Source organism: Pezoporus wallicus, unplaced genomic scaffold (genome assembly GCF_028554395.1).
Source record: "Pezoporus wallicus isolate ANWC-B61680 ecotype Strahan unplaced genomic scaffold, APGP_CSIRO_Pwel_v1 contig_3568, whole genome shotgun sequence".
Classification (NCBI taxonomy): Eukaryota; Metazoa; Chordata; class Aves; order Psittaciformes; family Psittacidae; genus Pezoporus; species Pezoporus wallicus.
In genome coordinates, this window is record NW_026637826.1 from 3,004,578 (window position 1) to 3,029,183 (window position 24,606).

The window sequence follows — 24,606 nt, forward strand, 5'->3', positions numbered from 1 at the left end:
ATGGTGTCTACTGGGCTCCGTGCTCTGGCCCTTATGTCAGGATGGCCTTGGTCCCCTGTACCCTGCTCTTGCCCAGGGAGCCTGGCTCACAGGCACCAGCACCACCCCGGGAGGGACAGCCCAAGCCCACACAGGCACATGACTGGTCTAAGATCAATGCACCTTTCCCTCTAGGAGCCCTGTTTGCGCTTTCTTAGAGTCCTTAATGCCTCATTACCCTGCGTGGGAGCAGGGTAGCTGAAGAAGAAGTGGAAAACCTGTGGATGGGACCTCTGAGGCCAAGGGGGAAGGTCTTGGGGGTCACCATGCTTGCACCGGGGTTATACCCACAGCAGGGGGAGAGGCAGCGCCTGCCTTTACAGGCAGCACCACGGAGGCTCCAGGGTTCGGGAGCAGAGCAGGGTAGAGAAGGAGTGTGCCTGCAATCTGGAGGGCTCCGAGGTGCCCAGCTCAGGGCAGAGAGCCATGGGGATCAGCTGCTCGGCACCTGCCAGCACTGCTTTGGAAGGCAGGATGCTGTGGCGTGCAGAGGAAATGGTGCTGGGCAAGGCTCGCCCAGAGGCCGGCAGGTCCCGGGACAGCGGGATGCAGGGCACTGGAGCAGGGCAGGGATCACCCATCTTCCCTGGGACTGGGGCTGGGGGTCACGGGGGGATCAACGGCGGGGAGGAAGGGGGGGGTGTGGGCAGAAGGAGCGAGGTGGGGCTGGGGGAAGAGCCCCGCACCCTGCCCAAGGAGTTGCCGTGTGTGGGAGGCGGTTTCTCGCCGGAGCCGCAGCTCTCACAAAGCCGCCGGCTCGCCCGGGCTCGGCTCCCCGCTGCCTCTCGCAGCCCAGGGCCGCCCCCCCGCCGCCCGCCTTGGCAGACAAAGGAGGGACGTCACTTATCTATTCGCTTCCTTCCCGGGGCCGCCAGGAGGGCGGTGGGCGCCGGAGCCCAACCGAGCCGCCCGCGGCTTCTCACGGCGGGGCGCCGCCGGCACGGAGCAACAAAAGGCCGGAGCTGTAGGTGAGCGATGAGGGAGGCGGTGGGGCTCGAACCCGCGGCCCTGAGAGATGGGCGGGGCCGGCTGGGCGGGGCTATGCAAATCACATCCCCCCCTTCTCCCCCCCAGCCCTGAGCGCACGGGCTGCGGCGCCCAGTCGGGGCCGGGCCGCTGCCCCGCCCCGCCGCCGCTGCTCACGGGCCGGGGCTGGCAGTCGCGATGGCGGGGGGCCGCGGGTGCCGGGCGCGGCGTTGAGCCCCGCCGCTTGCACAGCCCAGCCGCTGGCACCCGCAGAGGTAAGGGCGGGGAAGGGCGGCAGAGAGGAGCCCCCGTGCGGGGTGGGGGAGCCTCGGGAAAACTTTCTGCCGCCCGGAACTCGCGTGTGTGCCCCCGCGTCGTAACCAAGCGGTGAAGCGGGCGGGTTGGTGGCTGCGGTCCGGCGGTGGCAGGGCTGACCTGAGCGGATGAAGACACCAGGTGCTTCACAGCGCACCCCCCCTCCAGCGTCGCGGGCGGCAGTAGCTGGGTGGTAGAAGCCCCTGCGGTGACCCCTACCCGCGGGAGCTGTTGGCTGGGCAGGCGCGCCCCGCTCCGGTGGCGGGGGGGCTATTCCTGAGCGACACGGTGCCCGCAGGGGACGGAGGCTGGCGGGGCACTGCTGGGGCAGGGCGGGCTGCGGCAGGGCTCAGAGGCGGGTGGGCGCCCGAGGAAGCAGTGCTGGGGAGGGGACACACGCCTGAGCCCCCCAGCACCTCGGGGCATGCAGCTGAGGGCCGCCCGCTGGGCTCCCAATCACCTCCGGGGCCGGAGCATGGGGCGGGCAGAGCGCGGGGGACCGGGGGTTCTCCCGGGGCCGGGACAGGCGTGACCGAGGGCCGGCGGCGTAAAGTTGTGCAAAGTTATTTCCCGGGTGCGAGGGGCCGAGCTGCGCGGGCAGCGTCCCGATTTCATTTTATTTCTGATTATTTTTCCCCCCTTCCCGCCGGTGGCATCGCGCGTTCGGGCGCCGTGGCCGAGAGGAGGGGCAGGCTCCCCTCCCGCTGCCCATCCTGTCTGTGTTCCTTTTCTCTCCCAAAACGTTTCCTGCACCCTAGGCTGGCTCCTGAGGCCGCTGGGACCAGGCGTGAGGGCAGCCCGACCTCCGAGCCCCCCGAATTCCCCCCTCAGCCCGGGGTCTCAGCCCCCAAAAGGCGTCCCCGTTCCAGCCAAGGAAACCTTTCCCTAATTGCTTCGGCGCGGCGGCGCTCGGTTGACCGGTCTGGGGAGGAGGGGGTAAAGCCGAGCGGGATTTTCATCATCCTTCGGCAGCACCAGCAATGGCCAAACTTTAATTGCTAAGGAAAACACCCCAGCCCCAGCCAGCACGGATGCTGGGGGAGAGGAACGTGGCCGCTCTCCCCCCTGGAGTTCCCAGTTTCCCTGGAGCGCAGATGACCCTGGAAATAGAGATTTCCTGGCCGAGGTGCACTCCAATGGGCCATTTCTCTTTCTTGCTTCCTTGGAATTTGCCTTTCCCGGCCGGGCCTGTGTGCCCCCTCTCGCCGCCGGCCCTTTCCCCCCTCCTCGCCCTACGCTCGCTGCGCTCCCCTCCTCTCCCTCTTTTCCTTTGTTTGCCATCTCGCTCCCTGTCTCTGACGCGTACGCCGCTCCATCCAAATGCAATAGTGGTATTTGCCAGAATTATTTCCTAAAGCTGCCGGGGAGAAGGGGGGAGGTTTGGATTAAGGGGGGGGGGGGGGGGGGGGGGGTATTTAACTGCAACCAACTGGAGTTTTGGCTGGCTGGAGGAACTGGGGGCTCGGGCTGTCCCGGCCCGGCGCTGATGGGAAGGGCAGAGCCTGGGAATGGGTGGGAGAAGGGGGGGCAGCCTGGAAGGGGTCCGAATGCCAGTACAATGGAGAAGAGCTGGGTGTGCTCGGGGGGGAATAGAACAAATCGAGATATTTCCTGACTCTGAAGGCAAGAGTAAGAAATAAGATACTGAGCCCCTGTGAACGGCGATGCCGCTGCGCTCTGGGCTTGCCCTGCTGCTCGAGGAAGCGCGTCACTGGAGGGGCCCGCATGCCGGTGACAGTGCTGCTGCCCTCGTCCCGCTCAGGGCTGGGGCCGGTGTGGTGTGTGCTGGGCACCCCAGGAGGGGCCAGCCAGACCCACCCGTATGGGCTGCAGGCAGGCCCCCGCAGTGCCGGGTTGCCTCCTTTGCAGCTCAGCATTCCTCTCGCTTGTGCCCCAAAGGGTTCCTGGCCATCCACCTGGCACCTTCGTGTATTCCTGTGCCCCGTGGGGCAGTGCTGTGGCAGCTGGCAGAGCCGTGGAGGGCACATCCCCATGAGGGTGGCATGGTGGGGATCCCCTAGTGCAGAGTCTGGGGCTTCTTGGATGCTCAAGCCCACCCTGGTACCACGGCACAGTGCATCCCACCCTGATGTGCAGCTCCCTGGGGATGCGAGGGGCTTCCCACTGCAGGCCTCCTCACAAATCCTGCCCTGAGTCCCCTGGAACTCCCCGCCCCAAGGGTGCTGCCTTGAGAGAGGGAACAGGGCCTGAAGAGACGGTCCCTTGGTGAGCGCGCTGGGGGGCTCTGTGCTGTGCCGTGCCGGGGTGCGTGTGTGGCTTGCTGGAGGCAGCTTGGCGGGCTCTGCTCCGTGCCGGAGCCCCAGGGAGTCCAGCTGCCTGGCACACAGGCAGGGCTCTTTTCTTTTTTTTTTTTTTTTTCTCCTTTTTCTTCCTCTTTTATTTATGAAGGGGAAAAAAAAAATCTCTTTTTTTCTTTTTTTTTTTTTTTGTACGTTCTTGGAATAATGAAGTCCAGATTTCCTTCATGTTGGAAAGATTTGATCCCGGCTCTGCTTGCTGTGGCTTTGCTGGGGGCTGGGAGGAGAGGTGGGGAGAAGAGGGCTGGGAATGGGACCCCTCTGGATGCTGGGGTGAGGGGATCCAGCGTGGTGGCGGCAGGGGGAAGGCTGCAGGCTGGGGGGGTGAGGACGATGCTCCTCACCTGGGCAAGGCTTGACGGCTTGTCTGAAGGAGTGTGCTGCAGCCTCCAGCGCCGCCCTCTCCTCTCCCTGCACACTTGGCTTGGCACCCACAGAGGCGAGGCTGAGCACCCCCTATTCCTGCCCCCCCACCATGAGAGCAGAGTATGGCTGAGACCCTCTGGGCTGGCTCCATCCCCCCCTGGAGGATGCTGCACGCTGGGCAGCGGGATGGGGAGATGTGGGGCTCATCCCCCCCCTGGGGGGTTGTGAGTGCAGCACACTGACATCCCTCCTCCCTGTGCACTCTTTGGCAGGCTCGGCCCCCCCCAGACTCCCCTCGACCCTGGCACCCAAGCGTGTGTCCACCATGCCCGTGGTTGGTGTCCTCCTCTGGGCCACCCTGCTGACTCTGGGCTGGCGGGCTGCCCACGCAAAGGATCACGGCTTCGGCTTCGCCACCCCCAGGGTCCAGCTGTCCTTCAAAGGTAAGAGCCTGGCGGCGTCAGTTGGGTGGCAGGGAGGGACCCTAAGAACGTGGAGAGGACTGGGACACCCCAGTCCAGGCTGCTCCTTCTTGTCTTGGCAGGGCATCAGCAGGCTGCACCCCCATAAATCTCTGTGTGCTGAGCTCCCATTCTGCCCCCCACCCCAGTCTGTAGGGCTATCAGCCAATCCAGTTCCCCCAGTATGCTTCCCCTTGCAGATGGGTGGCTTCCTCTGTCTGTCAAAGCTGGGTGCAGAGGTACACCCCAAGTCCAGGCACCAGCTTGACATCACTGACACACACCCCCCCCCCCCCCCCCCCCCCCCCCCCCCGCTGGTATTAATGCCTGGGAGCTGGCAGGGAGCCGGCAAGAGGCAGGAGGGAAGGATGCCGGGGGGGGGGTGGGGGTGGGGGGTTAACTCTTTCGTAACAGGGCTGCCCGACCCACCCAGCCCATGCTGAGAGCTCAGGGAGACACCCCCCAGTTCAGCTTTAGGGTGCATGTTGGCAGAGGGGTTCCCCCAGTTCAGCTTTAGGGTGCATGTTGGCAGAGGGGTTGGTTCTGAGTGCCTGTGTTGAGGATGCTGAGAGGGGTGGGATGGGGGGCGATGAGGCAGGTTGCAAACCTTGAGAAGCAGAACAAAAACTGGCTCTGCCAGCGTGGTGTGTCCAGTGCCAGGGCCGCACTTCCATGCATCCCAGCCCAGGGACATGTGTCAGGAGGGTGACGGGCATGTGGAGCCTCCTGCCTGCCTCCCCTTGGGGTCCTGGGGGACATGAGCTGCCAAGGAGAGCTGGTGCTGCCTCCATCCCACAGTGCATTTGCCCCTGTTCAGGTACCAAATCCATGAGCCCAGGATGCAGTCACAGAGCTGATGATGAGCACAGCAGCTCTGGGCCAGCAGAGCCCGGCAGGTGATGTCAGAGGGGGTGATGGCAACACAGCACGGACGGGGTGAGACACCGGTGTAAAGGCTGGCTTCAGCAGGAAAAATGGCTGGTATGAAGAGGCTGGGGACAAGCCTGGGCTGGAAAGGCGTGAGCAGTTCCTCCCTGCACAGCAGGCGCTGCTTTGCCTCTTCAAAAGGTGGTTTCAGTGGGGTTTTGGGGGCTGCTGGGGCACTTTGGCCACTGCTGTTTCCTACCCAGGGATGCATCCCTTGTCCCGACTCTAAGTGTCTTCCTCATGGCTACAGTGAGGGGAGGCTCTGGTGAAGCCCTGGCTGGACCCAGCACGCGCCGCCCCGGCGAGGTGTGTGTTAATGCCTGTCGCCGTCCCACAGCCGCCGGCATGCCCGGGACTGGGATTAATTCCGGATAAGCATGGTTGGGCCTGTTGTGCTGTGGGTGAGGGCTGCTTTGGGGTTCGTGTTTTGTCCCTGGCTGGATGGAGCAGAGGTCACTGGCTGTGCCCAGGGGACCAAGTGCCTGTGTTGGGAGCTCCGGTCCTTCTTTCCACCTGGGGTGGTCTGGCAGGGCCCCCTTTGCCCTCTCTGCCCAGAGAGGGATTTGCAGTGGGAGAAGGGCTGGTTTGCACTGGCATATGGAGAAAAAAGCACACTGGGATTGGGAAGGGATGTGCTCACCCCTTCCTTGCCCATGCTCTTGTAGTGTGGTGGCAGAGAATGAGCCCAGGGTCTTCCTCGAGGGCCAGCTATGAGCTGCATGCTGAGCTGCTGGTGAGCAGCTTCCCCCAGTTGATAATTGCCCAGAGCTTCTTTGAATCCATGGGCTTCGCTTTCCAGTTGGTCCCTTCTCTTGCACGGGTAGCCTGGTACAGTACCTAAATCCCTGTCCCCAACCCCCCTGGGGCAGCTGAAGGCAGTGGGGCTGGATGTGATGGGAGCTAGGCTGTGGGACACTGGTGTGGTGAGTTGAGCTGGGCCCTGCTAGCAGGGACATGGCTATTGTACTGCAGGGGACCTGGTGGCTATTGGCGTGGGCTGGAGGGACGCTGCTGGGGTTGGGGTGCAGAGCCCCACCATCAGCATCCTTCGTGCTGAAGGCTGGAGCATCGCCGTGCAATGGTGTGGCTGTGGCATCGTGCTGGTGCCTGGTGGGGTGCTGGGAAGGAGCTGTGTGTCTCCGTGTCTGCCCCCCCCACACTGCTTGGAGCCCCGCCAGCCCCGGGAGCGTCTCTGGGTTTGTTTGCCTTTGCTTGTTATCGTGCACCGAAGGTTTGTCGCAGCTCCCCGGGGCCTGCGTCATCCTTCACAGAGCGCCAGCGTCTCCGAGCGCTATGAAAGAAAGAATATATAAAATAAGGAAGCCATAGGAAAGGAGCAGGAGCCAAGCTCCCTCGTCCTGCTGCAGGGTCATCCTCCGGTCCTTGCCCCCATCCCGTAACCCCTATGGTCCCTGTCCATCTGTCCTCTTTCTCAAGGCTTTCCTGTCCATGTGCTGGCGGGAGGAAGGTGACCGACACGGAAAGAACAGTGCTGGGAGCGGCTCCGACACGGCTCCCTATTGCCAGCAGCTCTTCCCAGATCCCAGCCCAGTGCTGGCCAGAAATAGGGTGGATATTTTTAATCATCTCCTTGCTAACAATTCCTCCCCTTCTCCCATACACATCCTGCAGGCCCCTCTGCTCCGAGCCTTCCTCTGGGCCAGGGGCTCGGGCACCAGAGAACTTGATGCTTTCCCCACGAGGATGCAGGAGGTGATGATGATGGTGATTCATCCCTCTGTGTCCTGCTGCCCGTCCAGCGTGGGAAAAGCATGCGGGAAGGAAGGGTGGGCTCTCACCCCGCATCATCGCGGGAAGCCCTCAAGGTCAGGGCTCTCCATAGGGCTTCAAACGGGGAGCAGCTATGCCAGCACCTCTCGGAAAAGTGACAGCAGAGTTCCAGCCATGGGGCAGCCCTGGCTGGGAGGGGCTGGGTGAGAGGCAGAGCAGTTCCTGCCGGGGGAAAATGCCACTTTAAAAAGGATAAATCAAGCGGTGGAGTCTCCTGTGGGCTCTGCTGCCAGCCCCCTGCCTGACCTCGCTCCTGGATGCCTCATGCCTCAGTTTCCCCTCCCACCCTGCCGGCATCTCGGCCGGGGGCCATCGGCACACTTGATCCGGGCTGGGGGGATGGCAGATGGCTGGAGGGGAGCCCGGCAAGGGGCCATGTCCCCGGGGCCGTCCTGATGCCCTCCTAAGCTGCTGCAGCTGTGGGCACCGCTCTGTGACAGCGGGCTGGGATAAACATGGGGGGAAATGGGGGGCATGGGCAGGGCCAAGGGCACGGAGACAGCCAGGCCTGGGGATGTGCCGGAGGGGCTGGGTGCCATCAGTCCCCATCCTGGCCTGGGCTGGCGGTGCACCAAACCCCTATGCTGCTCCTCAGACCCCTCAAAGTTGGGGGGCATGCTGCAGTCCTATCCTGTGCCATGGGGAATGGGGACATGGGCCTGAGCTCTGTGACCCCTAAGAGGATTTTTTCAGCTGGGCTGATGGGGGGGCTGCAGCAGCCCCCACACTGCTGGGACCGGCTGCTGCTCAGGATAAGCCCCCCAGGCTCTGGCTGCAAACCTCCATATGCTCCCTAACCCCACACCCAAAAAAACCCCATGTGATTACAGCCCTCCCCCCAAGCCAATATGCAATAAGCTCATTAGCCCTCAAGTTAACACCGCTCCTTCTGGAGCAGCACAGCCAGTGGTGGCCTTTCCTGAGGTCCTGGTATGTGTCATCCCCCAGACCCAGCTCCAGTCCTGTCAGCCCCTGCCCAGAGCACCCCTGCCTGCTGCTCTTTCCGCTACCTTTTTGGCACGGAGCAAATGGCCTGGAAAAGCAACTGTGTTTCTGTCCTGCACCTTGTCTGGTGCTCGGGGGCTGCAGACAGAAATAATGTCAGAAAACATTTGAAACGAAAACCCCGAAGCAGTGGGGGGTGGGGGGTGTGTGTGTGACGGCCCCTCAGCTCAGCTCTTTGGTTTTGGGGAGATTCAGGTGTTTTTCCCGAAGCCACGTTCCTTCCCGAGGGGGTTTTCCTGCTGCTGGAGCATCCCAGGGCCCAGCTCCTGCTGGGGACCAGGGTCACTGCTGCCCAGTGATGCTTGGTGGTGCCAGGGTCTCCCCTGGCCAGGATGCTGCTGGGGCACATTCTCCACCAGCGCCTGGGGCAGGCTCCAGGCTCCACGGGATGAATCAGCGGTTTTGGGTGAAAAAAATGTAGGTTTTCTTTTTTTATGTCTTTTTCCTTTTTTTTTTTTTTTTTTTTTTGGCCTGTGCCCAACGGGCCGTGCAGCAATGGGGGTGCACCCAGCCGGCCCCGCTTTCATCCCGAGGGATTTGATCCGGGCAGCCATGACACCTGCCGTGAGTGCTGGCTGGAGCGATGCTCCAGGAGGGCTGGAGATGGTGTGGGGTGGGATGCAGCGAGCGGAACCGGAGCCATTTCATCTCCCAAGCCCCAGCAAGGCAGCTTTGGTTTCCTCCCACCTGTGAATCGGTTAAATGGGAAAAGAGCTTGGCTGGGGGCCATGGAAACTCTCTTATTACATGTAATTAGCTTAATTACATCATAAATAACCCATCAAGGGGTAGCGGAGTGACGCTCAAACAAATAAGCAATTCTGCTTTCATCGTGCAACCCACCCAGCTCTTTGATCAACCACAATAACAACAAATGCTTTAGACAAGTGAGGGGACGCATCCAGTCCCCCATTCCTCTCGGAGCATTGCTCCCCATCACTCTCCTCCACCAGGTAGCCAAGGAACTGCATCCCAAATTTCAAGCAGGGAAAAAAATAGGGGAGAGCATCCCTGAAATTTGGGGTATGCTTATAAATTTATGGGATAAAATGCTTTGGGATGGAGCTGGGATTTAACCCTGCTTGGCCAGGCTCCCTTGGGCCTAGCGCTGAGCTTATCCATCGGCATTTGGAGTGAATTCATTCGTCTCTGTGCAAAGAAAGGGCTCCCGAAAGGCGCTGCCTCTGCCAGCCGGGGGGGGGGAGAGCGGTTATTGAATATAAACACGCCATGTAATTTACATGCTAATTATGTTGAATGCGCTACAAGCCCATAATTAGAAACTAATTAGGTGAGAGCGTCTGTAATTGGTTTTTGGGGTACAACGATGGTGCACGATTGTGCACCTGGGGAGGTGACTGGCTCGGGTCCTTATGGGCATTAAATCTTAGTGCCGGCGCCCTGGTGATGCTGGGGGGGGAGATCAGGGGCTTTGTGGTGCTGGGGTGAGGAGTAAGCAGCCTCTTGGATGCTCGGTTTGTCGAAGTCCCCAGAATCAACCTCTTGCTTCAGAGATCAGCTTCACTCTCGTGCCAGTGGGCGACGGGCAGGGACCGGATGGTGGCCAGTGCTGGCAGTCAGCAAGGGTGGAGGTGGGGTCAGCTGCCGGAGCTGTAGATTCATCCCGAATTTGGCATTACGGGGGAATGTGGCTTCGCAGCGGATGTAATCGGGTGGTGCTGCTTGCCACCGCAAGCCGAGCATCGCCGGTTCCTGGCCGCCGGCATCGCTCGAGGGCGCGGGGTAATTAAATCTCAATGACTGAGGCCACCAAACGATGCCGGGGAGGCGACTCTGGGGAAGGGGGGCTCGATGGGGGCTCCGCGGGACGCTGCGAAGGGACGCTCCCCAGGGAGGCCACCCTGGCTGCGCTGCTGGGCAGCTCCTGGCTCCGGTGCTGGGCAATTAAAACGGGATTAGGCTCCCGGCCAGCCGGGAAAGCTCTGCTGGTGCCGGGGCTGGCGGCGTGGATGCGGGAGGGAATAAGCTCATCAGGACACATCGGCTAACGAGGTGGCTTCAACCGCCTCGGCGGGGCCCCTGCCCTGCTCTCTCCCCAGGGTCCCGCTGCGGTTGCTGGGGGCAGGTTTGGGGGCAGGGTGGCGGTGAGGGATTAGGAGGGCAGGGCGAGGGGGTGTCAGTTTGGGAGGTCAGAGGTTGGGGCGGTGGCTCGCCCGCCCCTCCATCCCCTTTGGAGAAGGTGTCACGGGGCAGTGGGTCCGTCACCGCCCTGCTTTAGGGGTGCCCCCTCTGATCACTGGGCCGTGGGGTGCTGAATGGGTCCCTTTTGTGCTGCTGGTCTTGTGTCCTGCTGAGTCCTGGGGCCTGCCATCCTAATGGATGTGGGATATTTGGGACCATTGCTGGTATGGGACCCTCCGACACCAGTGTCCCCCACTGCCTGGCTCAGCCCCGGGGTCCTGGCCAGGAGGGTGAGGATGAGAGCATATCCCCAGGGAGCTCGAGCATGCTGTCTCTGGGGCAGGCAGCAGTGACAGATGTGGCGTTGTCCCATTGTGTGGGCTCCTGCCCAGTTTAACAACCACTGTGCCTGCACCAGGGCTGTGTCTGCCCCAGGCACGATGGCTGAGTGCATGGCTCCAGCACCGGGTCCCTGGGCGGGGGATCACCCACTGCTGCAGCTGCAGCTAGGGCCATCCTGCACATTCCTGGCTCCTGACCTCCAGCCCCACAGCAGCATCCCTGGGGTGGGGAAAGCTCCAACAAATTCATCCTGTGTCCCCAGGGCACTGCGTGAGTCACACGCATGCACACACATGCACATGCTCACTGCATAGAACACCTGTGCACACACATGCAGTGAGGCACATACATACACATGCAGTGCACACTACAAGTTCATGCACACACACGCATGCACATTGTGCTATACACACATGGTGAATGGAGCACACGCATGCAAGCACATTACACACTATATACATGCGCGGTGCATGGGGCACACACATGCACGCAGGTTATGTACTGTACACACACACATGCTGTATGGGGCACACGCATGCACACACACATGCATACACCCTCTGTGTGGGACATGTGTGCGCACACATGCAGCATGGGGTGTACATACAGACGCAGTGCACACTGTACGTGCACACACACGTGTGTAGCATGTTATGCTATACACACACGGTGCATGAGGCACAGGCATGCACGCACATGACTCGCTGTACACACGCACATGCTGCATGGGGCACACACATGCACGCACACTGCTTGCTGTACACACACACACTGCAGCTGCAGGCCATGAGACAGGCAGGAACCAGACCCATTGTGCCACAGCACAGGCAGGGAATACTGGGGCAGGCAGGGAGCATCTGGAGCCCAGATGGGACAGGCAGGAGAAGGAGCATGCTGTGGGTGGGCAGCACCCCCAGTCCCCTATCCTTTGCCACCCCACCTCTGCCATGGCTGGGGGCACCCTCCTGCCCGCAGACACTCCACACGTCCACCATGCTCTCCCCAGCCAGCCAGCCCTGGCAGGCAGGCAGGCCCCGAGCTGGGGGGAGATTGATTTCACCTCCTGTGACGCTGTTTCCCACAGCCTGCCCCAATGGCTTCCACCCTGTGTGCCCAGCATGTACTGGCCTCACCATCATGGCTGAGTGGCGCTGAGCAGGCTGTGGGTGTCCCTCCATGGGGCTGGGGAGCACTGCTGTAGCCGTGGCACAGAGAGGGTTCTCCCAGTGACACCGGTGGGCATGGATCTGGCTGTGCCCCCTTGGTGTGGGCTCCCCATAGCCCACCCCGGGATGCCAAGCAGGAGGTCCCCAGGGCTGTGTGAGGGGGTCCCTGGCACAGCTGGTGTGCCGGGGTGCAGGGCACAGCCCCCCACCATCCCTGTGCCCAGGATGGGAAGAGATCCTGGGGACATCCATGGGACATTGCCAGCCCCCTATGGGGTCAGGGAGATCTGCGGATGCTTGACATCCTGGCTGGGAACGGCACCAGGTGGCTGGAGCCCTGCCTGGCCCTGCTGGGAAGCTGGCGTGATTTCTTGCTACTGACCTGCAGAACCCCATTCTGCTCCTGCCTCAGATGGGGGGGTCTCTGTGGGGTCCCTGACCCCAGTCCCAGCAGCTGGTGCCTGCATGGATGGGGCCTCAGTGAAGGGACAAACTCTGCAGGGTGGGGGTCCAGCGTACCGTGGAGTGGAATCTGATGGCTGGGGGTGGCATCCAAAGGGGGTGACACCTTCAAAGGGGTCATCTGGGGCAGATGGCACCCCATGCATGTGACATCCAATGAATGGGGATGGCATCTGACGGCTGTTGATGTCGCCCAAAGAGGGTGACACCTCTAAAGGTGGTAGCATCTCCAAAGGAGGTAGCGTCTGGGGCAGATAGTGTCCCACGGAGCTGGCATCTGATGGCTGGTGGTGGCATCTAAAGAGAATGGCACCTCCGAAGAGAGTGGCGTCTCCAAAGGGAGAGGCAGCCAGTGCAGATGTCTTCCCATGGAGGTGGCATCTGATGGCTGAGTGGCTTCCAAAGGGAGTGGCACCTCCAAAGGGGTGGCACCTCCAAAGGGGTTGCGTTCAGGGCAGATAGTGTCCCAAGGGTTTAGAGTACTCTCTCGCTGCTGCCGTGGCCCCTGCTGCGTGGTCCTTGGCACAGGCCCACATCATCTGCAGCACTTCTGCCTTCCATCTGGCTGCCTCATTGCACTTGTGAATATTCATGACCCTCATTATCCTCTTTCACTCGTTGCTCCCACACTCGGGCTAAAAATAACTTCCAAGGGGGGATGGGGTGTGCGGGGCTGGGGGAGGCTCATCCCCTCCCCAGGAGATGGTTCCTTGGGGTCCCAGCTCCCCATCCGAGCAGCCTGTCTGGGACATGAGGTCACAGGGCAGGAGAGAGGCAATGCTGGAGCTTTTGGGAGCTGTGGGCTCCTGGATGGGGAGCCAGGAAGCACCCCCTTCCAGACCCATCTCGGTGGGAAGCTCCACTCCCTGCTGTGGGGAGCTGCATCTCCTGACCCTAGATCCTGTTGTCCCCTCCTCTGGCCATTCTTGGTTGTCCAACCGGCCATGACCATCTCCATTGTCCCATGTTCTGCACAGAGGTGGCAGCATCATGGCACTCATGGAAGGGGAGATGAGCACCATGGCCTGGAAGGTGGCATCTCCTCTCGCAAGACGTCCTCTGGCCAGGACCAAGCTTGAACTTGGGCACGGACGCACCAGAGAAGGTTGGGGGTCCCTGGGGTGCTGACACCTTTGCCCCCACAGAGCTGAAGGCGACGGGCACAGCGCACTTCTTCAACTTCCTCCTCAACTCCAGCGACTACCGCATTCTGCTGAAGGACGAGGACCACGACCGCATGTACGTGGGCAGCAAGGACTATGTCCTCTCACTGGACCTGCACGACATCAACCGCGAACCCCTCATTGTAAGCTGCCATAGCAGGGCTGGGGGAAGGTGGAAGGGGGACAACCAGGGGCTGTTTCACATGCCAGGGCAAGAGTTCGATGGGCATCGTTGGTGCTGGTGGGGAAGAGGTGGAGCAAGGCAGGAGCTCTGATCTTCCCTGGGCTGGTGTCCCTGCAGATCCACTGGCCTGCTTCCCAGCAGAGGATTGAGGAGTGCATCCTGTCGGGCAAGAACAGCAACGTGAGTGGCCATCACCAGCACCCTTTTTGTAGCAGTGGGAGGCCTGGTGCCAGCACTGCAGGGGGATTCATGTCCTACCCTGGAAAAGCCATCTCCTGAGTGCCCTTGCTGCTTCCTCCTGTCAGTCAGGGTTGAGTCCTCCTGTTTGCCAGGTCATGGCCCATGCCAACCCCAACCCACGCTGTCCCATGGCACATGCCATCCCATGACCCATGCCATCCCATGACCACAATAACCCATGGCCCCACCCCAACCCATGGCCCCTCACTGGGATTGTCACTTCCTCCTTTGCTTCCCAGGGAGAGTGTGGCAACTTCATCCGCCTGATCCAGCCCTGGAACCGGACCCACCTCTATGTGTGCGGCACCGGCGCCTACAACCCCATCTGTGCCTTCGTCAACCGTGGGCGCAAAGCCCAGGTGAGGGGAGGGAGGGATGAGGGGTCTGAGCTGGTGCCTGTCCCAGCAGTGCTGGCTCAGCTGGGTGCAGGAGGGTGGCATGGCTGGTGTTGGGAGGGTCGGGGGGCAGAGGGCTGGGGGCAATGGCAGGCTGGAGGGTGACCATGGCTAACGGTGCTGTGCTGCCGAGCGGGCCCAAGCCATATCTGCAGACCGAGGACTTCTCTCCATGCTGGAACTGGGCTGCCCTGGCTGGACTCCGATGCTGGCTTCCATGTAATGTGCCCTCCCACCTTGCTGGCTGCAGCCACTGCTGGGGACAGGGGCTTGTGTCCCCTTGGCTTCCCACCTGCCGCCGGGCTGCTGAGCCCCTCATCGTATATGTGGAGGATGCTCAGCACCGCACCAGCGCTGGCACTGCACAGGGAGAACCGTGGCAGTGGCAGTGGCAGTGGCAGAGCATGAGACCATGGCGGGGATGTCCCTGGATGGATGTCACCAGGCCCTGAGGACCACAGCGTGCAGCAGAAGGTGGCATTGAAGCCGCATGCAGCCAAGCTGGATGCACAGTGGACAGAGGAGTGCCCTCAGGACAGACCTGGAAGGGATCTGGTCTCTGCAAGTAGCAGCATGGGTGTCCTGAGGGGCCCTGAGCCCTGCAAGGTGTCCATCCCCTCTGTGCTGGGTGGCAGGTCCCAGGCTGTGTCCCCTCCTGTGGTTGGAGTGAGCGGGGTGCCACCAGCCCGAGCCAAGGGAGGATCACGGCGCTGGACATGGAGGACATGGAGGATGGGCATCTGCCCTGATGTCCCCAGGGCATAGGCACAAAGTGATGTGGCTGCTGCTTGGGCCACTGCTGACTGGGACCGGATTGGGACTAGATAAGGACCGGACCGGGACTGCAGTGGCAGCTTTAGAGGTAGGACCAGGGTGCCGGTGCCGTTGAGGATATCATGGCCTGTCCTCCCCGTCAGAAGCAGCAGCGATGTGGCAGGGACAGGTGGTTCCAGTGACCCCATGGTGCTGGCAGCTTCCCACATGCCACAGCTCATCCCTGAAGTGCTGCTCCTCTGCACAGGGCGCTGCCATCTGTCAGGTGCCATCTTTGTGTGCCCGGGTGTGAGCCCAACCTGGATGGCTGCAGGCAGCCGCCTCGCTGCTCTGCCCTGCGCCAGGGCACTCCAGTTCTGTGGGAGAGAGCAGGATCCATCCTGGAGGAGCTCCTGTGGGAGGCAAAGCCCGCCCAGCCCGCAGCATCCAGGGAAACCACCAGCACAGGCCCCCATCACCCAGTTTTAGGGTCCCCTTCACGTGTCCCTGCTCTGGGGCGTCCTCCCCCCACCCGCAGCGCTAACTCTCTGCCCTGCTCCTTTTCCCCAGGGGTTCCCGCCGAGCCAGCCGGGAGGCCGGGAAAGCAGATCCACCGCCAGCCCCCTCAGCCCGAGACCAGCGCAGAGCAAGGTGGGAACCGGCCTGGGAGCCCGCTGCAGCTGTGCCCACCTCTCCCCGGGCAGTGCTGGAGCCGCGGGCTCCTTCTTCCCACCGGCATGCTTCCGACCCCAAGGCCAGGGCCCCGTGCCATGGGCATCCCTGCCATCTCCTTCCCTCTCGGCACAGCATCTTCCAGCCACCGGCCTGGCGTCTGCTCTCCTTCCTTCACTAACTCCTTCCTCCCAGGACACGTACGAATCCCCATGGAGGACACTGTCAGGGATGGTGGCTCTCTTCCCCACTGCTGGCTTTGCCTGGCTCTGGGCTTGCTGTGTCCTTCGGAAGTGGGACCATGTGTTGGCAGAGCCAAAGGGCTCGGGATGTGTTAAGGGGATGATGCCAAGGCGATGTGCAGGAGGTGTTTTGGTAGGGTCTACGTAAAAATCTCTGAGCAGCTGTTTTGCCATGACCTGGAGGGGCTTGTGTCACCACTGGCTTCTGGAGACACCCAGCCCACCCTGACAGTGTCACCCCCTGAGCCATCCTTCTGAACTAACATGGGTCAGTGCATGGGCTGGGGAGCGTGTGGGACCTGGACCCCCCTGCCCATCCCTCTGTCCCCTGCCCCCCCCACTCTGAGGGGGAATAGTATTGGGGCAGAGGCCATGAGCATCTCTCTGGCTGTGGGCAGCTCCTGCTGTCTGGTTCCCCAGTGCCAGCTGAGGAAGCACTTTGCCATTTCAACTCCTTCAGCTCCCCTGGTTCTTCCCTGCCTGCTGGGCCTGTCCCCAGCATCCACAGGGAGAAGCTCCTGGGTGCATTTCCTGGGCCAGGGCTCCCTGGGGGCTGCTGGCCTCTGCTTCCCAGCAGCTCTGATGTGTTTCAAGGCACGTGAGCCAAACAGCAGTGCTGACACTGTGACAGCTCGCGGGCTGCCTGACCGGGAGGGTGAGATGGTGCAACCAGGGCCAGGGCTGTACTGAAGAGCCAGGCTGTCCCTGTGAGGGTTTGCCTAGTTCAGGAGCAGGGCCAGTGCCGGGCAGAGGTGTTGGTGATGGTGATAGACGTGCAGGTGGTGCAGTGCAGCGACAGGGACAGCAGAAACACGGCTGTGTCCATCTCTGTGGCTGGGGTTGATGCGGAAGGAGCTGGCGTGAGCAAACCCTCTGGTGGGAGGCGTTCACGGTGAGCATCCTGGCTCCCCACTCCCTCCTGCCCTTCCTGGAGCTGAGGGCTCTACCAGGGCACTGCTCACCTCTCAATGGATGGTGGCTGACGCCACATCCATCACCCCTGCGTCCAAGCCAGAGTACAGGACCAGCCCAATTTGGTTGCTTGAGGTTCCCCCAGTGCCCATGGGGGTTGATGTGCTGCTGCTTCATCCCAGATCTGGGGGTTCATATGCTGGGGGTGTGGGGTAACTGCCCCCCAACCAGCACCAGCAGAAGACTGGCACTAGTAGAGGATTTTGCATGCATCTTCAGAGGCAATGTGGGTGTTTCCCCTGCCTGGGGACATGAGACAGAGGATGGCTGCAGGGAAGGCAGAGGCAACAGTAGGGAGATGGCCTCTAACGACATGGGGCGAGTTCACTGGAGTGGGTGCAGGATCTGACCATGATGCCACCCCAGTGGCACCCACTGGAAAACGGATCCTGACAAGAGAAGCGCATCAGGTCCAGCAGCTGAGCTGTGCCACTGGCCAAACCCTGCCTACCAAAGCAGCTGGAGCTGAGTAACCTGGAGCCAGCCAAGCAGTGATGTGTAGCGTGACCAGCCAGAGAGAAGAGACAGCTGAGGGAGATGTTTGCCCAGAAGTGGACCTGGGGAATGGATGTCTTGTTTCAGCCTGGCGGCTCAGCCAAGTCTCCAAGTGGTGGAGGGCATGGAGAAGCACCCAGCAACGTTGGAGGTGTAGCTCATGGGAGCTTCAGCTTCTCAGAGACCTGCAGACTCTTGGTGTGGTCCATCTGCACCCGTCCTTGCTGCTGAGCTCCATCATGGAGGAGGCTGCCTCTCCTGATGGGCTTTGGAAAGTGCCACAGCGATGGAGGGGTCACAGTCTCACCAGCTCCTCTGTTTGCTTCCTTCTCCAGGATTATATCTTCTACCTGGAGCCAGACAAGCTGGAGTCAGGCAAGGGGAAGTGTTCCTATGACCCCAAAGTCGACACCGTCTCTGCGTTAATAAGTAAGTCTTGTAGCTCCTTGGTGCTACGAGGTGCTGGTGCTGCCTGTGTTAGGCAGAGGGAACATGTAGGTGATATGGGACAGCTGCTCCCACTGTCTTCCTGCATTGTCCAAATATCCCTCAGTGGCCCCTGCCACCACTGTCTGCTACAGCTGTGGATGGCCAGGCACCTGAGATGCCCAGTTCTTGGGCACTTGGCCCAGTGGAGCTGGGGTCCTGGTTACAGACCAGTGCCCACCTCCTGAGCTCTCTGGGACAGCCACTGGCAGTGGTTCTTGGTTGCCTGGTGACTACCAGCCAGGGCTGGGGCTTGATGGAGCCAGGGGCAGTGGGAGAAGATGGCTGGATGGGACTGGGTGGGGGTCCCTGGCTCTGCTCTCTGCAGATGAAGAGCTCTATGCTGGCGTCTACATTGACTTCATGGGCACGGACGCAGCCATCTTCCGCACCATGGGCAAGCAGACAGCCATGAGGACAGACCAGTACAATTCACGCTGGCTCAATGGTGAGTTGGTGTGTCACTGGCCCAGGTTCTCTGGGAGCCCAATGGCTTCAGCCCTAGAGATGAGACCCATTGTGTCACGCTGCATCCTTCTACCAGGACAGAGACGGTAGCCAGCATGGGCAGGTGAATGGGTGGTGGTGTAGGGCAGATGGGTGTGTGAATGGGCGGACAGATGATGGATGGACGGACGGATGAATGGAAGGGTGGAAATACGGGCAGAAGAGCAGAGAGATAGCTGTGTGGGACAGTGATGGATGTGTCAGGAGCTTTGCTGGGCAACAGGAGCAGCCAGCTGGTGAGAGATGGGGCTGGCTCTGCCAGAGTCCATGAAGAGGTTTGTGCAGGGCTGAGATGTCAACCATGTCGCCTGCAGTCGGTGACCCCGAGCGTCCATCCTGCCCTCCTCAGAACACCCCTGCCTGTGGGACAGCAGCTGAGTAAACAGAGCAGAGCAGATGGGATGATCCTGCCGGGCCGGGGAGCCGGCGGGGGCTGTAACCCGAAGAGGGGGAGCTGTCAGCACGGGCTGGGCACTGGCTGATGGATGGCAAGGAGAAGCTTCCTGAGAAACTTCCAGGCTGCGTGGTTCCTCCCCGGAGCGGGGAAGACCAGTTCCCACCACCCTGCTCATAGAGCTGCAGGAACTTTCCACCCCATGGACCTCAGGGATGCTCTGAGCCCCTTCTGGAGCATCAGTGTCCTCCAGAGAGACTTGGTTCCTCAGCCCACCTCTAGTCTAGATCCATCTCTCACCCTGTGACCACAGCAGTGCTCTTCTATAAGTGGGATGATGCTGGAGGAGAGGGGGCTCAGCATGGGTTGGGCGGTGCTGCTGGGCTGTCAGTGCCATGCTGTGCCATGTCATTCCAGACCCAGCCTTTGTCCGAGCTCAGCTGATCCCTGACAGCAGCGAGAGGAATGACGACAAGCTCTACTTTTTCTTCCGAGAGAAGTCAGCCGATGCCCCGCTGAGCCCTGGGGTCTATTCCCGCATTGGACGCATCTGCCTGGTATGTGGAGTGGTGGGTGGACTGGGGAGCGGGCAGGGGAGGCAGAGCTGAGCACAGGGGTCCCTCTGTTCCAGAACGATGATGGGGGCCACTGCTGCCTTGTGAACAAGTGGAGCACCTTCCTGAAGGCCCGGCTCGTCTGCTCCGTGCCAGGACCCGATGGGATCGAAACACATTTCGATGAGCTCCGTGAGTGAGCGAGGATGGGGTTGGGGGCCTTCTGCAGCCCTGTGGACTTTGGGGACACCCTTGATGACCCACATTTCTTAGTCTCCCATGGGGAGCTGCTCTCCTCCCTGCCCTGGTGTCTCTTGGTGCAAGGGGGTTCCTGCCCACCTTCCCCATGGTGACACAACCATCTTTCTGTCCCAAGAGGACGTCTTCATCCAGCAGACACAGGACACCAAGAACCCTGTTATCTATGCTGTGTTTTCCGCTTCGGGGTGAGTGCTGACCCTCCTGGCACAGAGCAGTGGATGAGGGGTCCCAGCTAGGGGGGATGCCCCGGTGATGCCGCGATGGCGGCAGCACCAAGCTGGAGGGTGACAGCAGGCCCTTCCTCCCAGGTCAGTCTTCAAGGGCTCTGCCGTGTGTGTCTACTCCATGGCTGACATCCGCATGGTCTTCAATGGGCCATTTGCACACAAGGAAGGACCCAACTACCAGTGGATGCCCTACACAGGCAAAATGCCCTACCCCCGGCCAGGCACCGTGAGTACCCCTAGGCACTCATGGGGAGGTGACTCTCAAACCAACACTAGGGTACCGGGTCACCAAGTGCTGGTGATGTTTGTGCCGCAGTGCCCTGGGGGAACCTTCACCCCATCCATGAAGTCAACCAAGGACTACCCTGATGAAGTGATCAACTTCATGCGTGCGCACCCGCTGATGTACCACGCTGTGTACCCCACACACCGGCAGCCGCTGGTGGTGCGCACCAATGTCAACTACCGCTTCACCACCGTGGCCGTCGACCAGGTGGACGCGGCAGACGGGCGCTATGAGGTGCTTTTCCTGGGCACAGGTACCCACGCCGCGCACCGCGGGGAACGCAGCATGCTCCGCCGCGGCCCCGGAGGGCACGGCCACCACCGGGACTGGCCAGAGCATGGTGCCCTCCGCCATGCGGGAGCAGGGTCAGGGGCTCCAACCCCCACCCTGAGATCCATGCCCTTCCTCAAGGCTCCAGCCTGGTTCTTCCCCTGCCCCGGTGCCCAGTTCCCACCCCCAGAGCCAGCAGTCCAGCATGGTATCTCCTATCCTAGGGATGCCACCATCCAGCCTGGTCCTCCCCCTACCCCAGAGACCATCCTACGTGCTTCCTCTTGTCCATACTAAGCCGACCATCATCTGGCCTTGTGTCTCCTCTTGCCTGATTGCCAATCCTAGAAGCACCAGCATCCAGCCCTGTCCTCCCCCAGTTCCAGTGCCCATACTGGGGACACCATCATCCAGCACAGTGCTTCCCCTCCTCTAAGATGCACCCCAGAGTTCCTGTGATCTATCCTCATCCTTTCCTGCCCTGCTGTCTATCCCTAGCTACTGTCCCCACCTTGCCCTGGATAGTGACAGTCCCTGGCCACAGGCAGTGACCTGAGCTACACACCAGGCACAGCTGCCCACTATGGCAGGAGAGAGATGGGGATGATTTGGGGGGGATCATTCTTCCCCCCAGCCCCAGCAGGGACCCCCCTCCCACTTGGGGAGGACACAGGTGTCCAAGGGTGGCACTGAGCTCCTGGGCATCATGGTGTCTTGCAGATAGGGGCACCGTGCAGAAGGTCATCGTGCTCCCTCGTGATGACATGGAGACAGAGGAGCTCATGCTGGAGGAAATTGAGGTGTTCAAGGTGAGGGCTGGCTTGTCCTCCACCCTCTGCCAAATGTCCTCAACCCTTCCAACCACCCCCTTGGGACATCAGCCAGTCCCTTGGGGCTGCTTACCCCTGCCTGCCCCAGCTGCCTGCAGGGGGTCTGGGGTACTTGCCGTCGGGCTGCAACATGGGCCAGGCAGTCCCCCCTCCATCTCCTTCATTTCTGCTCCCATCTAGATGCCAGCACCCATCAAGACAATGACCATCTCCTCCAAGAGGGTGAGTCAGAGCATGTGGCAGGGGCCCGGGCAGATCCCATCACAGATGTGGCTGTAGCACTGCCCAGTGTCACTGCAGCAGCCGGGTGGCTCTGGTGTCTCAGCCAGTCCCAGTACAGGCAGGCTGCAGCTTATTCTGGGTTGTCCTTGTGGGGTAGGGATGAGACAGCACCTCACCTGTCCTCTCTGTCCCCCAACAGCAACAACTGTATGTGTCCTCGGCCGTAGGTGTGACTCACCTGGCCCTGCACCGCTGCGATGTGTATGGGGAAGCCTGTGCGGACTGCTGCCTGGCCCGGGACCCTTACTGCGCCTGGGACGGCAGCGCCTGCACCCGGTACTCCGCCTCCTCCAAGAGGTACAGGGGGACAGGGGAGTGGCAGTAGGGTCCCCCTGGCCCAGACTCTCCTGCTCACCTCCCACCTCCACACAGGCGCAGCCGGAGGCAGGACGTGCGGCACGGCAACCCCATCCGCCAGTGCCGAGGCTACAACTCCAATGGTGAGGGGCTGGGGGCAGCCTGCAGCGTGGGCCTAGAAGGGTGCACGCTGAGGGCATGGGAAGGACAAGGTGGCAGTGGCTGGAGGGGACATGGGTGGCCTGAGGGGGACGTCTATCCATGGGTGGATGGATGCCCTGGTGGGTTGATGACTGTGAGGGTGGATATATAGGTAAAGGGAGAAGGGAGGGAGGGAGACACTGGGGAGGAGGGTTAGGGTTAGGGTTAGGGTGTGGATGGATGGATAGATTTGGTATGGATGGAACATGGATGGATAGGTGGATATTTTGGGGAGGAGAATGAGCAGATTTGAATGGGTGGGTGGACGGATGGACGGGTGGACGGATGGACGGATGGACGGATGGACGGATGGACGGATGGACGGATGGACGGATGGATGGATGGATGGATGGATGGATGGGCAGTTGAATGTACACCCTTGTGGAAGCATGGCTGCACTCAAGGAGGAGCACATTTGCTGGGTGGCTGGGGACCAGACAGATCTGTGGCTGGCAGTGGACCCGAGCTCCTTGTAGTCATTGGTCAGGAGGAGGGTGGAAGGGCAGGGGTGCAGAGGCAGGTAACCCGCTGCCCATGGTACACCCTGCAGCTAACAAGAACGCAGTGGAGGCTGTGCAGTATGGGGTGGAGGGCAGCACCGCTTTCCTGGAGTGCCAGCCCCGCTCTCCACAGGCCAGCATCAAGTGGCTGCTGCAGAAGGACAACAGCGACCGGCGGAAAGAGGTAGGGCAGGGCACAGTGTCGGGGGGTGCCGGGGAGTGCGGGGCTCCATCCGCCTGAGACATGCCTCCTGTCCCCCCCACAGCTGCGGGTGGAGGGCCGGGTGCTGCGCACAGAGCAGGGCTTGCTGCTGCGTGCCCTCCAGCTCACCGACAGCGGCCTCTACTCCTGCACCGCCACCGAGAACAACTTCAAGCACACGGTGACCAAGGTGCAGCTCCGCGTGCTCAGCAGCCGCGCCATCCATGCCGTGCTGGTGCAGGCAGAGACCCCTCCTGGCCTGCCGGGGGCCCCCACTCCCGGCTACCAGGACCTGCTGCAGCTTCTCACCCAGCCCGAAATGGGACTCCTGGACCAGTACTGCCAGGGCTACTGGCGGCACACGGCCGCCAGCCCACCACAACCACTGGCTGGCCTCAAAGCCAAGGAGCAGCAGGACCAGAAGAAGCCTCGAAACCGCCGGAATCACCAGCCAGAGACCTACGGGCATACATGAAACCATCATCAGGGACTTTGCTAGCACAAGTGGTCTATTTTTCCCCCCTTTTAATATTAAAAATATCTATAAATAAATATATATATATATATACATCCATGCACACACACACGCAGACACATGCGCTCCCCACTCCCATGGGAGGGGGTATTTATTTGTAGGTTGTATATAGTCACTGGGGTGATGTGACCCCCCTCTCAGCCCCAAGGAGGAGCAGGGACCCCCGGCTGGCAGCAGCCACCATCACTGTCTTCCTTCCTGCCCCAGGATCCTGGTGTGCTGAGACCACTCGGCACTGTAGCCGCTGTCATCCCACAGGTGAGGAATGGCCCATGTAGGGGTTGGAGGTGCTGCTGTGGGAGCAGGTGATGCTCTGCGGAAGGAGCGACAAACCCCATCTGGGGGGGAGGCAGGGGGGAGGGAGCATTGGACAAGGTCTGCCTGTGCAAGCTGGGCATGACCCTTGAAGCTTCGTGCCTCAGTTTCCCTACCTGGTTATTGAGGAGCAAGTGCTTTCCGTGGGGGAGCTGCAGCCCACCAGGCAAGCCTAGGAGAAGGGGTCTGTGGGGCAGGGTGTGTGGCCTAGTCCCCCTCCTTGCAGGCTTAGTGGGGCACTTTAGGCAGAATCCAGGAGTCCATGCCACAGTGGGGGCTCAGCCAGGGTCTTTGTGTGGGGAAGGGAAAGAGAAGGGCCTGCACCAGGGTAGGACCTCGAGCAGATATGGGCACTTTGGCACCAGTGCCCACAGATGTTTGGGGCACCCATCCATCAGCCTGCCCCTCGGGGCACCCAGGCGCGGGGGGGGGTGGGGGTGGGGGTGTAAATAGTTGTACATGGGAAACACAGGGGTGGCCAGGGCTGAGCAAGTGTCCCCCAAATAAACACTGGCTTTGGGACAGACGTGGGGCCTCGTGTGCTCTGTCGGGATGCTGCTGCTGCCCCCATCCTGTTATTCCTTAACGCTGCTGCTGAGCCCTGCCGGGAGGGCAGAGCACTGGGCTGGGGCCGGGCAGGAGAGAGGGTAGCACTGGGACCATTGGGAAGCTGGAATCACTGGGTGCTGGGGGGCACTGGGAGGTGGCAGTACTGGGTGGTACTACCTGGGTGTCAGGGGTACGCTGGGCCAGTGCTGGGTGCTACTGAAGGCACTGGGGGCACTCACAGTCAGCGCTGCGAGCACTGGGGAAGTACTGGAGCACTAGGATTTGATACTGGGAGCCGCTACTTGGGGGTAGTAGGGGCATGGGACAGTGGGACACTCTACAGGGAGCACTGGGAGTGGTACTGGGTGATACTGGGCTGTACTGGGAACGTTTTGGTTGGTACAGGGGGCAATGGGGGTGGTGCTAGGCTCCTCTGAGCTATAGTGGAGGTAGTACTGGGACACTGGAGGTTGGTATTGGGAGCACGAGGAGAA

At 61.3% G+C, this 24,606-nt stretch overlaps 1 protein-coding gene across 3 annotated transcripts; it reads left to right on the forward strand.

The window, feature by feature from the left end:
* The first annotated feature begins 712 nt into the window (after window positions 1–712).
* Window positions 713–23,279, forward strand: SEMA3F (semaphorin 3F). 3 transcript variants are annotated; one of them, XM_057407813.1, is made up of 19 exons: window positions 713–1,007; window positions 4,277–4,447; window positions 13,446–13,606; window positions 13,765–13,827; window positions 14,127–14,246; window positions 15,606–15,686; window positions 17,752–17,845; window positions 18,231–18,350; window positions 19,221–19,360; window positions 19,435–19,549; window positions 19,734–19,803; window positions 19,927–20,071; window positions 20,162–20,384; window positions 21,122–21,210; window positions 21,412–21,453; window positions 21,653–21,810; window positions 21,886–21,953; window positions 22,562–22,695; window positions 22,778–23,279. In XM_057407813.1, the coding sequence occupies exons 2-19, from the start codon at window positions 4,330–4,332 to the stop codon at window positions 23,186–23,188; spliced, it is 2,352 nt and encodes a 783-aa protein (XP_057263796.1). In that variant the 5' UTR covers window positions 713–1,007; window positions 4,277–4,329; the 3' UTR covers window positions 23,189–23,279. The 3 variants fall into 3 exon arrangements, with proteins under 3 accessions (XP_057263796.1, XP_057263798.1, XP_057263797.1); XM_057407814.1 differs by lacking the exon at window positions 713–1,007 and adding an exon at window positions 1,156–1,280; XM_057407815.1 differs by lacking the exon at window positions 15,606–15,686 and having other exon boundaries at window positions 714–1,007.
* Window positions 23,280–24,606: the final 1,327 nt, after the last annotated feature.